This window comes from Limanda limanda, chromosome 14 (genome assembly GCF_963576545.1).
Source record: "Limanda limanda chromosome 14, fLimLim1.1, whole genome shotgun sequence".
NCBI classification, from domain to species: Eukaryota; Metazoa; Chordata; class Actinopteri; order Pleuronectiformes; family Pleuronectidae; genus Limanda; species Limanda limanda.
In genome coordinates, this window is record NC_083649.1 from 1,198,256 (window position 1) to 1,212,109 (window position 13,854).

Consider the following 13,854-nt stretch of genomic DNA (forward strand, 5'->3'; position numbering starts at 1 on the left):
GGCCGACTTGAACCCACTGGAGACAAAGGCCGAGTGAGAACAAAGGGATTCTTTATCTTAGCTTAGCTTTAGCCGAATGGCGTCGAGGGCTTAGAGCCAAGATGGTCAAAGATGGCTGACTTAAACACTCGTGAGACAAGGCTGAGAGAGGAGAAATGGGGTTCTTTGTCTTTGTTTAGCCTTAGAGCCGAACGGCGTCGAGGTGCGTTCAGGGGCCTAGATATCAGAATGACTATGTATAAGGTGACTGTGTGTGTGTGTGTGAGGATGTGTATGTCGGGGGATGTGAGCGAACAACAGAGAGAGAGAGAGAGAGAGAGAGAGAGAGAGAGCAAGTAGTAACACAGATCGGAGATGATCTTAAAAACGCCGTCAGAGGCGATCTCACAGTGAAACCGGCAAACCAGTTACGTGAGAGGTGTCTTTTTAACAGATTCACGACTCAGTGAGGCCGACCTGAAGGGAGCCGAGTCAAACCGGAAGCGCCGGGTCGTCACCGCGCGCTTTTCACAATAAGATCGACACGGCGGTCTTTCTATCAAGTTACATTCAAATAAGACACACTAAGTATAAAACTAAACTATGCCCAGACATATGTCTCTTACTTCGTGTTGCTTCGCGGGGTTTCGTGCACGACCGGGGTAGCGCGAATCCCGGAAGGAGGAAGTGGATGATTTCCTGACCTCAGGAAGATGATCACGGAGCCGCGGCGACGGCGGCGGGATGACGCTGGGCCGAAACGGAGAGGATGCTTTTCGTTCTCCTTGGCAAAGTCTGTGCCCGTCTGCAGGAAGGGACACCCGTGTCCGGATGGTCCGTAGATGGCGGGGGAAATGTCTCTGAGCTCGGCCAGCGAGTGAGGGGATTCTCTGCCGCGCTCTCTTCAAAATAAAAGCAACTTAAAAAGAAGCTTGTTCAAATTAAAAGCTTTAAGGAAAAATAAGGAAAAATAAGCTTCCGATGTACTAAAAAAGAATAAGTTAAGCTTAAACTGGATTAGAAAAGGGTAGCTTTAGACTAAAGTGAACTACAAAAAGATAAAGTTTTAGAAGTAAAACTTAAGAAAGGTCAAACAGCTGCAAGATGTGTTTCCTTTGTGTCCTCTACACTAAGAACTAAGCTGAGATGGTAGTTCTACTGTATCTGGAACTGGAAAGAAAGATTTGAGATGAGTGGGAAGTTAAATAGTATCTGTGAGCTGGCTCCCCCCCTCCGGCGGGGCTAAAGGTCTCAGGCCAATAGGGGGGTCAGAGATCAAATCTGAGGCGCGGCTAGAGACACAGCAGGGGTCACTGTAGTTTGGGGAAGCTCAAACTTTTCCCTCCAAAATACTGTTACATGGATCGGAATGTCACACAAGGCCTCAGTTCTGGGGCCTTTGTTCCTGTTAGGCCCCCAACATCCCCCCTTTGGTCTGGAGAGTGGGACGTTGATCGCAGTTTTCAGAGCAAACAAGGGTCTACAGTCCAATTATAATCCATGGGATAATCCTTGAGTGAAGTGGGAACAGTGAAAGTCAGTTCATTTTACATGAGATGTGTCTTTGGCAGAGAGAGGGCATATATGTCTGGGCAGACGAAAGCATAACCTTGACAGAGTGAGTATCTAGTATTTCTAAAACACAGCACACAATTTCAGTTTCACACAATGTTATCGGCAGTAATTGTAACATACCTATGAATTGATACGAAAGGTGAAATGAAAAGAAAGGAAAGGAAAAGCGGCGCCAAAGAGATAGAAAGAAACTTTCTTAGACAAGTGGGATGTCTTGGGTAGACCGGGGAGCTTTCTTAGCCTTTCTTTGTGGAACGAAAAGGAGTGAGTCCAATTTCGCTTGGAGTTTCTGAATGTATCGGTGCAGAAGGAAAGCCACACCTATCGTTATAACCCATCCACTAAGGAGCAGTCCCAGCGCGATCATGCTAATGGGATGTTCTGTAATTGTTGACATCCGATGAAAGTTTTTACCAAATTCGGTGGTAAGTCCAGTTGACCTAACGTTGAACTTTACCTCTTTGGTTCCTTCAGCTATAAGCTGTTGTCGGATAGTTGTGTCAATCGTAAGGTTGTGACCCTGAAAGGCGTCCATGATCTCAATCTCCACGTCGTGTCTGTCGGAGTTGAGGTGATGGAGGACAATGTCACCAATATGTACAGTGGCTCCTTGAGGAACCACCAAGAACATCGTCTGGTTTAACAGCCTTAGTTTAGTGGATGAATCATGACGGTCATAGGCCATTATGGCTTCAGTGGCGGGTGTGTTAACCAACCATTTGTCACCAGCTCGCTCTACTCTTGTAGGGGTTTCCTCAGATCTGGTGGACATGCTGCCTTGGCACTTTTGTTCTGGAGCATTGGCTCGCAGACCACAGAGGTAATTAGTAACATCCCTGATAAAGGGGGTGCTAGGACAAATCCAATGTATGTCCTTCGTTTTTGTGCACAAACTTAAATTTGGGATGAGATAGAGCGAGGGGTTTTCGTCATGGTAGGCGAGTAATGGTGGTGTTTTAAGGTTAACATGTGTGTTTCCCTGCCAGAATCCTACATTGAGAACGGTCTTTAGGTGGTACACGTTCTGTTGTTCAATGATAGGTAGGTTGACAATGAATCCTATTTCGAGGTTCTGTGGATCAACTGATATAGGGATTGCGCTGCCAAGACTAAATGCCAGGTGTACCTGAGAGGGCTGCACGATCGTAGTGGTAGCTGACTGCAAGATTCTTTCAACAAGATCTAAAGACACTAGATAGGTGGGGATCCTACCGGCACTTAAGCTGTTGACAGTGGAACTAACTTCTCTTAAGAGGTCCTGCATTAAGTCTTTAACTACTTGAACATATGTTATATCGTCCCTCACGATAATTGACAGAGTGTCTAAGGCATGCAGGGTATTGTTTAGGAGAGCAGAATGGAGGTTGACAGCCAGTACAGTGCCCTGGAGTGTTTTTCCCAGGTCCTGTAACTGGTTTTGTTGGAGGTTAAGTCTCTGTTGGATTTCTGGCATTTCGTCGTCTAGTTCACTCATATGTCTTTGGAGCGCACCGATGCTGATTGAGTTGGCTGCTGATAGGCCAATAGAAAACAGTGACCCGATAGCGGACGCGGCAAGGACTAGGGCCCCGAGGAACCTTTTTGGTCTCTTTTGGTTACTGAGGTCTTTCTCAGTGACCAACAACTTTTGCAGTTGCTCGAGCATATGCCTAGTGGTCTGCTTGGCATGTCCCACTGTATCATGCGTTTGGATCGCACTTAACCTCCCCTCAGTCGGCTGTGGGGGGTTACGGATGTGATGTCTATACACATCCCAGGGGTCCAGTCGGACGTAGACTCTTTGAGTGTAAAGTCCGCAACGCGTGATGAGGAGTCCAGGTGTGTTTTGGAGAACAATCCCGGTTGGCGGGCCTTGCTCAACCACCTGAACCGGTTGAACCATTTTGGGACTGAGGAATATGCCGAGGATCCAAAGGAGCATCATCCTGAAACAAATAAACCCTAGTTAATATTGCAAATGGAATGAAAATTGTTACTAGTGCATGCTGGCGGGTTGAATTTAACGCATGCAACTATTGATGCTGTGAGTGGTTCAGTGGGTTTCATCTAGGAGTTGGGCTGCCTCCCCCCTTTCTGATGTGGGGGTGGCCTCTGCTCCTGAGATTGGGGAAGGTTGATATGGCTTGATTTGGTTTGAGTGGACCCATTTGTATGTCGGGGGTCTTCTCTGCTTCGGGATCTGCTTCAGCTAAACGACTCGTTCCTCCTTCACTGCTAAACACTCATCAACATCACGACTGTTTGCTGTCCTAGCTCCTAAATGGTGGAATGAGCTCCCATTCGACATCCGGACATCTGAAAGTTTACACATCTTTCGCCGAAAACTAAAAACACACCTCTTCCGACTGTACCTTGAACAATAAAAAAAAAACAAAAAAAAAAACTAACCACTTTTGAAAACTAACACTTTGGTAGCACTAAAATGGCACTTACTTATAGCACTCTGTAGTTTTGCTTTATTTCGAAGAAATTTTACTGTCTTGATTCTTGTTGTTCTTAGTTTGTACCCTCAGGGTTGAATGCACTTATTGTAAGTCGCTTTGGATAAAAGCGTCAGCTAAATGAAATGTAATGTAATGTAATAATAAATGTTCTCCACTGCAGAATCCCGACTTTGGAGCTGCAGCGTGGAACTGAACTGGATGGAACTGTTGAGCTGCTGCTGACGGCTGGAACACAGAGAGGAACTAGCTTTACAGGCGCTACGTCATTTCACCAAAACTACAAATGATTTGATCAAATAGTGCTGGGAACAGCCACAGTGAGCTAACAGCTAACAGTGAGCTAACAGCTAACAGTGAGCTGACAGCTAACAGTGAGCTAACAGCCACAGTGGGCCAACAGCTAACAGCCACAGTGAGCTAACAGCCACAGTGAGCTAACAGCTAACAGTGAGCTAACAGCCACAATGAGCTAACAGTGAGCTAACAGCCACAGTGAGCTAACAGCTAACAGTGAGCTAACAGCCACAGTGAGCTAACAGCTAACAGTGAGCTAACAGCCACAGTGAGCTAACAGCTAACAGTGAGCTAACAGCTAACAGCCACAGTGAGCTGACAGCTAACAGTGAGCTAACAGCCACAGTGAGCTAACAGCTAACAGCAACAGTGAGCTAACAGCTAACAGTGAGGTAACAGCTACAGTCAGCTAACAGCCACATTGAGCTAACAGCTAACAGTGAGCTAACAGCTACAGTGAGCTAACAGCTAACAGTGAGCTAACAGCCACAGTGAGCTAACAGCTACAATGAGCTAACAGCTAACGCTGAGCTAACAGCTACAATGAGCTTATAGCCACCACTGAGCTGACATGCACAGTGAGCTAACAGCTTACAGCCACAATGAGCTAACAGCTAACAATGAGCTAACAGTAAGCTGACATGTACAGTGAGCTAACAGCCACAATGAGCAACAGCCACAGTCACCTGACAGCTGACATGTACAGTGAGCTAAAAGCTACAACAAGCTAACAGTGACCTAACAGACACAGTGACCTAACAGCTACAATAAGCTAACAGTGAGCTAACAGCTAACAGTGAGCTGACGGCTTACAGCCAGAGTGAGCTAAAAGCTACAATGAGCTAACAGCCAACAGTGAGCTAACAGCCAACAGTGAGCTAACAGCCACAGTGGGCCAACAGCTAACAGCCACAGTGAACTAACAGCTAACCAGAGGTGTAAAAAGTACTGAAATATTGTTCTCAAGTAAAAGTACCTTTACTTTGATGAAATTGTACTTAAGTACAAGTAAAAGTACCCATCTAAAAATCTACTCAAGTAAAAGTAAAAAGTAATTCATTTAAAATGTACTTTAAGTAAAAGTTACTTAGTTACTTCCAACAACTTGATGGGGGCCGCTCCTATACAGTGCAAAAAAGGACAAGGGGTCATAAATCCAATCCAAAAACAGTTATTTTTAATTAAAGTAGAATCTTTACAAATATAAGTGCAATGACATTAAACATGTCAAACATTTAACATGTCAACACAACATTTAAGAACTTTTGGGAGGACATGTCAAGACATGAACCACATGACAGCTAAAATAAAAAGTTTAAATGTCGCTGTCCCACTGTATATTTAAACTTTGGTTAAACTTTGGTCCACCTTTAGAGCACTAGTCTACAAACATCTTGCTGAGATGTGGCCACGGGTTTTCTTCATCTGCTTTAATCTCAACTGGCAGAAAGTTTGATGCTTCCGCTTGTTGGTTGTTCGCAATATCATCCTTCTCTAGCTCTCGTGACATCGACTCCATCATCCACTCTATGCAGCATCTACCACCAGTGTTGAGCTAGTTCACACCTCATGAACTAGTTCAAAATTCAGTTCATACAAGTAAACATGAATAGTTCACGTTCATAGTTCACCATTTAAATTCTGAACTAGTTCATAGTTCAGTTAATTTCATAGTTTTAAGGTGGAAAGTGAGAATGAAAGACTTAACTTGTATTTTAAAGAAAACTTTATCAATCACCTCCCCTTGCCTTAAACTGTACTTCATATGTATCAATTACTAAAGTAAATGGTTTTTTTTTTTTTTGTGTTTTATTATTGCTAATTTTCCCTGTTTATTTTGTTCATACCCTGCAAACACAAGGCACAACAAATCAAAGTTTTGATACATTTATTTTGAAATGGTTTCTTTTATTTTGAAAAGGTACTTCCTGAATAATAATGAACGAGCGTCTGTGGCAGCTTTAAATCACTTGTCACTGATTTATTAACGTTGAATCTGCTCTCTCATAACTGTTCTTAGCTTTTTGTAGCTGTCGTCCTGTTTCAGATTTAAGTCTGAAATGTTCTGTAACAATTTGATCAAATCACACGGGTTAGGAAACTCTTTTATTGTCAAATGAAACAGTTTGGACACACAAACACAAATCAGTCGTGTTCACATGTTTAAGGTATAAAATGTGTATAAAATGTGACAGATCAAAGGAACGTAGCAGCAGCAGCTGACGACTCAGCTCGTTTACAACCTGCCGCCCCAAAAGCCGTAGATGTACATTGAGTTATATGGTTGATAGATCAAGAGAATAATAGAAATGATGATGGAGACGATAACCAGAGATGCAACGACGATGTTGAGTGTGCGGGCGGTTGAGCCGTGGTGTCGGGCACCAACCATATCTCCAGCCATCTTCCGGTCTCTGGCCTGAAAGAACCAAAGCATTTTCATGTTCAAAGTTGATTCATCATCAAACATAAAAATTACAAAAACTGAACTGATCTCAATCTGATCCTCTTATTTCAGTCAGTGAACATGTGTTGTTGGTGTGGACGGAGGAGGTTCTAATTTGAACTGTATCAGTGTGGGTGGAGCCTCAGTCTGTGTTACCTCTCACAGTAAAGGTCTTTTCACACCAAGTCTGTATTCTTCAATTTCAAACCATCATCCAATAAAATCCTCTCACACTGAAACCTTGCACAGGGAGTCTGATGTGTTTTATTATTCTTTTTGTTCTAAGTGGAGCAGCGACGAGGATTTTGTCGTCCTCTCACTTGCTGAAAAAGAAAAAGGAAACATTGGCTCCGTCCAATACTGAGCAGTCAATTTCTGCTTCTGAACAACGAGCTGAGAAATGGTCCTGATGGATTCCAAGTCTTTTTGAGTCGTCCAGTTTGATTTGCTTCCAGCTCAGACACCACACATCGAGGAGAGGAAAACTAATTTCTGTGGTCCAGTTAATTTCGGAGTCAGTATTTCAACGTGTTTGACGCAACTTGAGATTGTGTTATATTTTTTAACGTGTGACAATTTTGCACGCAAGATACTTGGACTTGCTTTGTAAATACAGTCGACTGGGACATGAATGATGGAACACGTCACACATGAGCTCACCTTGATCGAGCAGATGAGAGCTGCCAGTCCGAGGCAACAAATGTTTGCGTAGAAAAGACTGAGTATGGACCAGACGATGTGGTCCCGGGGGGGCTCAGTGGTGATCTGCACTGTGGTATGGTCAACCACTACAGGTCCAACAGGCTGTCCAGGCTGTCCGCCCTGTCCAGGAGGGCCGAACTGTCCAGGAGGGCCGAACTGTCCAGGAGGGCCGAACTGTCCCGGCTGTTCAGGGTACCCATTAAACTTCCCCTCATACAGTGGAACAGCCTCACGTCTCTTACCATCAGGATCCATTTCTGTCAGATGGAACAAACAGTACACAAGTTAAAAAATGTCCTGAAGAGTTTTCAGACTCACTTCATGTTCTGCATTCAACAAATCCTCCTTTAGATCCTCCTCCAGTGTCACATTTGAAACCTTTAAAACATGAGCAGCCACAAGGAGCAAACGTTCACGTCTGACCTGCTGTCGTCCGTTGATGAAGAGTCACACACGTCTGGATGAAAGACCCTGAAACACCAGAGAGGAACGGACCAATACTTTATGGTGAATGCTCTGTAATATAAAGATCCTTTCTAGTCTTAATGACACTCACAGCACTTTACAGTACAGGTTCTTTTCCATTCACACTCACATTCATACTGTGCCTCCATGGATATTACTTTTTCTATCAGGGGCAATTTGGGGGTTCAGTGTCTTGCCCAAGGACACTACGGCAGACAGATGGGGAAGACTGTGATCGAACCACCGACCTTCAGCCACCTCCGCTTCTCATTTTTAACCATAACCGAACTAAATCTGATAAACTAACTAACTAACTAACGAACTAACGAACTAACTAACGAACTTACTAATTACTAACTAACGAACTAACTAACGTACTAATTACTAACTAACTAACTAACTAACTAACTAACTAACTAACTCACTCACTCACTTACTAATTACTAACTAACTAACAAACTAACTAACTAATTTACTAATTACTAACTAACCGACCCCCCATGGACTTACACGTGATCATCTCTCAGTACGTTTGTATTTCTATCTTACTGGGGACACTCACTTACATAGTACATTCCTGAGCCCCTAACCTTAACCATCTCAACTAAATGTTTAAACCTAACCTAAACCTAAACCTGATTCTAACCCTGGAACCAAGTCATAACCATCAAACAGTCATATAAAAGTGAGGACCATTCAAAATGTCTTCACTCTGTAGGGTCTATGCTTAAAATGGTCCCCACAGAGACATGAGTACAGGAACATGCACGTGCACATCCACCCACACACACGTGCACACACACCAAACTGACGGACTCTTGTTATTGACTTTGTTAAATAAAAGTTCAAAGTTCAATGTAAACAGTTTGTTTGAGTTTCATTTTCAGACACGAAGAAGAAACACGAAGAACTAAGAGACTAAACAGGGTTTAAAGCAGAGAAGAAGAGACGATCTTACCTCAGCCACCGACATCAGACTCTGCTCTGCTGCTCTGATAGGACGAGGAAGCGTTACATCATCATCATCTTCATCATCATCATCATCATCATCATCTTCAGGAAAAACAGGAAGAGCAACTGGGAACGGCCAACAGCTGCTCTGTTTATACAGACTATGAGAGACTGTTTATAAGATGATCAGTGACTGTATATAAAGACCATCAGTGAATATATATATAACCAGATTTACTACAAACCAACAGGTCTGTGTGGAGAGTGAACGTCGTCGAGTCCCAGTTGCTGTCATTGTTCCACAGAAATCATACGAGTCACATCTGATAAACACATGTTTATTATTAATCTGATAAATACATGAAAACCTGTTGTGACATGTCGTCTCTCTGACAACAACTGGCGCTCATTACCCATGAGCCTCGCTGGTTGTTACTATTCTTCTCCTTAATGTCCAGCAGTGTGACATCAGAGGTCTGGAATGTCCATGTCCACACTGTCTCTGATGCTGTGAGGGACGGACCTGACCCCAGGCAGGGCAGTGGGCGGAGCCACACGCTTCAGGGGCAGTACTCGTACACACCTCTGGCGACGCCTTCTTCAATCTGATAAATGTTCTCCACTGCAGAATCCCGACTTTGGAGCTGCAGCGTGGAACTGAACTGGATGGAACTGTTGAGCTGCTGCTGACGGCTGGAACACAGAGAGGAACTAGCTTTACAGGCGCTACGTCATTTCACCAAAACTACAAATGATTTGATCAAATAGTGCTGTGAACAGCCACAGTTAGCCAACAGCTAACAGTGAGCTAACAGCTAACAGTGAGCTTACAGCTAACAGTGAGCTAACAGCCACAGTGGGCCAACAGCTAACAGCCACAGTGAGCTAACAGCTAACAGCCACAGTGAGCTGACAGCTAACAGTGAGCTAACAGCCACAGTGGGCCAACAGCTAACAGCCACAGTTAGCTAACAGCCACAGTGAGCTAACAGCTAACAGCCACAGTGAGCTGACAGCTAACAGTGAGCTAACAGCCACAGTGGGCCAACAGCTAACAGCCACAGTGAGCTAACAGCTAACAGTGAGCTAACAACTACAGTCAGCTAACAGCCACGGTGAGCTAACAGCTAACAGTGAGCTAACAGCTAACAGTGAGCTAACAGCTAACAGTGAGCTAACAGCCACAATGAGCTAACAGTGAGCTAACAGCCACAGTGAGCAAACAGCTAACAGCCACAGTGAGCTAACAGCCACAGTGGGCCAACAGCTAACAGCCACAGTGAGCTAACAGCTAACAGTGAGCTAACAGCTAACAGTGAGCTAACAGCCACTATGAGCTAACAGTGAGCTAACAGCCACAGTGAGCTAACAGCTAACAGTGAGCTAACAGCCACAGTGAGCTAACAGCCACAGTGAGCTAACAGCTAACAGTGAGCTAACAGCCACAGTGAGCTAACAGCTAACAGTGAGCTAACACCCACAGTGAGCTAACAGCTAACAGTGAGCTGACAGCTAACAGTGAGCTAACAGCCACAGTGAGCTAACAGCTAACAGCAACAGTGAGCTAACAGCTAACAGTGAGGTAGCAGCTACAGTCAGCTAACAGCCACATTGAGCTAACAGCTAACAGTGAGCTAACAGCTACAGTGAGCTAACAGCTAACAGTGAGCTAACAGCTACAATGAGCTAACAGCTAACGCTGAGCTAACAGCTACAATGAGCTTATAGCCACCACTGAGCTGACATGCACAGTGAGCTAACAGCTTACAGCCACAATGAGCTAACAGCTAACAATGAGCTAACAGTAAGCTGACATGTACAGTGAGCTAACAGCCACAATGAGCAACAGCCACAGTCACCTGACAGCTGACATGTACAGTGAGCTAAAAGCTACAACAAGCTAACAGTGACCTAACAGACACAGTGACCTAACAGCTACAATAAGCTAACAGTGAGCTAACAGCTAAGAGTGAGCTGACGGCTTACAGCCAGAGTGAGCTAAAAGCTACAATGAGCTAACAGCCAACAGTGAGCTAACAGCCAACAGTGAGCTAACAGCCACAGTGGGCCAACAGCTAACAGCCACAGTGAGCTAACAGCTAACCAGAGGTGTAAAAAGTACTGAAATATTGTACTCAAGTAAAAGTACCTTTACTTTGATGAAATTGTACTTAAGTACAAGTAAAAGTACCCATCTAAAAATCTACTCAAGTAAAAGTAAAAAGTAATTCATTTAAAATGTACTTTAAGTAAAAGTTACTTAGTTACTTCCAACAACTTGATGGGGGCCGTTCCTATACAGTGCAAAAAAGGACAAGGGGTCATAAATCCAATCCAAAAACAGTTATTTTTAATTAAAGTAGAATCTTTACAAATATAAGTGCAATGACATTAAACATGTCAAACATTTAACATGTCAACACAACATTTAAGAACTTTTGGGAGGACATGTCAAGACATGAACCACATGACAGCTAAAATAAAAAGTTTAAATGTCGCTGTCCCACTGTATATTTAAACTTTGGTTAAACTTTGGTCCACCTTTAGAGCACTAGTCTACAAACATCTTGCTGAGATGTGGCCACGGGTTTTCTTCATCTGCTTTAATCTCAACTGGCAGAAAGTTTGATGCTTCCGCTTGTTGGTTGTTCACCATCCTTCTCTAGCTCTCGTGACATCGACTCCATCATCCACTCTATGCAGCATCTACCACCAGTGTTGAGCTAGTTCACACCTCATGAACTAGTTCAAAGTTCAGTTCATACAAGTACACATGAATAGTTCACGTTCATAGTTCACCATTTAAATTCTGAACTAGTTCATAGTTCAGTTAATTTCATAGTTTTAAGGTGGAAAGTGAGAATGAAAGACTTAACTTGTATTTTAAAGAAAACTTTATCAATCACCTCCCCTTGCCTTAAACTGTACTTCATATGTATCAATTACTAAAGTAAATGGTTTTTTTTTTATTAGGGCCCGAGCACAGACATCAAAGGTGTCTGGTGAGACCCTATTGAAATTGTAAGGATTATTATTATTATTATTATTCAGGCAAATGAATTGGCTTTTTGAGGGCTTTAACATGCTCAACTTCTTACCAAAATTTGCAGAAAGTTAGAAAGTGGTGAAAATTTACGTATTTTGAAGGAATTTTCAATGGGCGTCGCAAAATGGCTCAACGGTGCCCCCCGAGACAGCCCGAGACCCCCGGAAGGTGTTCCCATTGACCGATCTTCACAAAAATCAATACACAGGTGTATCATGACCAGACAAACAAAAAAGTCTCTAGGTGCAATTGTAAAAACAAAACAGGAAGCCTGCTATTTTGTATTTAGTGGCCATTTTGGCCATATTCCACATTTTTTCTTTGATACACTTGTACCAGGGTTTTCATCGGATCAACTTCAAATTGAGATGAGTGTCATCAAAACAAGATGGAGATAAAAACTGACTGACAGATTTGTTTTTAATCACACGGTGTGACCGTGGCGTGGTGTCAAAGTTTGATTACACGCCATTAAAACACGATGTTCTGTAACGCAAACATACATGGACCATGAATCCTTTGATTTCAGTCTTCCTAGATCAAAGGAAACTTTATGTCTTGCAAACGTCACGTCTCTTTCTCTCTCAGAACTGGTTATTTTTGTTTTTTCAGACAAAAAGCATGCAACGCTTCAAAATGGATGTGCTCGGGCCCACCCAGTGCTGCTTTGCAGCCCTAAAAATGTTATATTATTTTATAATTATTTTACTTCTGTATTTTTGATTCTGTATTTTCTTTCTTCTGCATCTTCTTCTGCTTATAATTTTTGTTAATAATCATAATTAAAATGAAAATTCCTTCAGAATACGTAAATTTTCACCACTTTCTAACTTTCTGCAAAATTTGGTAAGAAGTTGAGCATGTTAAAGCCCTCAAAAAGCCAATTCATTTGCCTGAATAATAATAATAATAATAATAAATAATAATAACTAAAATATATGAAAATAGAACATTTTTAGGGCTGCAAAGCAGCACTGGGTGGGCCCGAGCACATCCATTTTGAAGCGTTGCATGCTTTTTGTCTGAAAAAACAAAAATAACCAGTTCTGAGTGTATCATGACCAGACAAACAAAAAAGTCTCTAGGTGCAATTGTAAAAACACAACAGGAAGCCTGCTATATTGCATTTAGTGGCCATTTTGGCCATATTCCACATTTTTTCTTTGATACACTTGTACCAGGGTTTTCATCGGATCAACTTCAAATTGAGATGAGTGTCATCAAAACAAGATGGAGATAAAAACTGACTGACGGATTTTTTTTTAATCACACGGTGTGACCGTGGCGTGGTGTCAAAGTTTGATTACACGCCATTAAAACATGATGTTCTGTAACGCGGACATACATGGACCATGAATCCTTTGATTTCAGTCTTCCTAGATCAAAGGAAACTTTATGTCTTGCAAAGGTTACGTCTCTCTCTCTCTCAGAACTGGTTATTTTTGTTTTTTCAGACAAAAAGCATGCAACGCTTCAAAATGGATGTGCTCGGGCCCACCCAGTGCTGCTTTGCAGCCCTAAAAATGTTATATTATTTTATAATTATTTTACTTCTGTATTTTTGATTCTGTATTTTCTTTCTTCTGCATCTTCTTCTGCTTATAATTTTTGTTAATAATCATAATTAAAATGAAAATTCCTTCAGAATACGTAAATTTTCGAGGGCTTTAACATGCTCAACTTCTTACCAAAATTTGCAGAAAGTTAGAAAGTGGTGAAAATTTACGTATTCTGAAGGAATTTTCATTTTAATTATGATTATTAACAAAAATTATAAGCAGAAGAAGATGCAGAAGAAAGAAAATACAGAATCAAAAATACAGAAGTAAAATAATTATAAAATAATATAACATTTTTAGGGCTGCAAAGCAGCACTGGGTGGGCCCGAGCACATCCATTTTGAAGCGTTGCATGCTTTTTGTCTGAAAAAACAAAAATAACCAGTTCTGAGA

The 13,854-nt window shown here is 42.4% G+C and overlaps 1 protein-coding gene across 2 annotated transcripts; it reads right to left on the bottom strand.

Moving 5' to 3' along the window:
• Positions 1-6,165: 6,165 nt before the first annotated feature.
• LOC133019059 (interferon-induced transmembrane protein 3-like) lies at positions 6,166-8,907 on the bottom strand. 2 transcript variants are annotated; one of them, XM_061085408.1, is made up of 4 exons: positions 8,864-8,907; positions 7,864-7,911; positions 7,399-7,697; positions 6,166-6,711 (listed from the first exon to the last, which is right to left on the bottom strand). In XM_061085408.1, exons 3-4 carry the CDS (start codon positions 7,693-7,695, stop codon positions 6,529-6,531), a joined length of 480 nt encoding a protein of 159 aa, XP_060941391.1. In that variant the 5' UTR covers positions 7,696-7,697; positions 7,864-7,911; positions 8,864-8,907; the 3' UTR covers positions 6,166-6,528. The 2 variants fall into 2 exon arrangements, with proteins under 2 accessions (XP_060941391.1, XP_060941392.1); XM_061085409.1 differs by having other exon boundaries at positions 7,819-7,911.
• Positions 8,908-13,854: the final 4,947 nt, after the last annotated feature.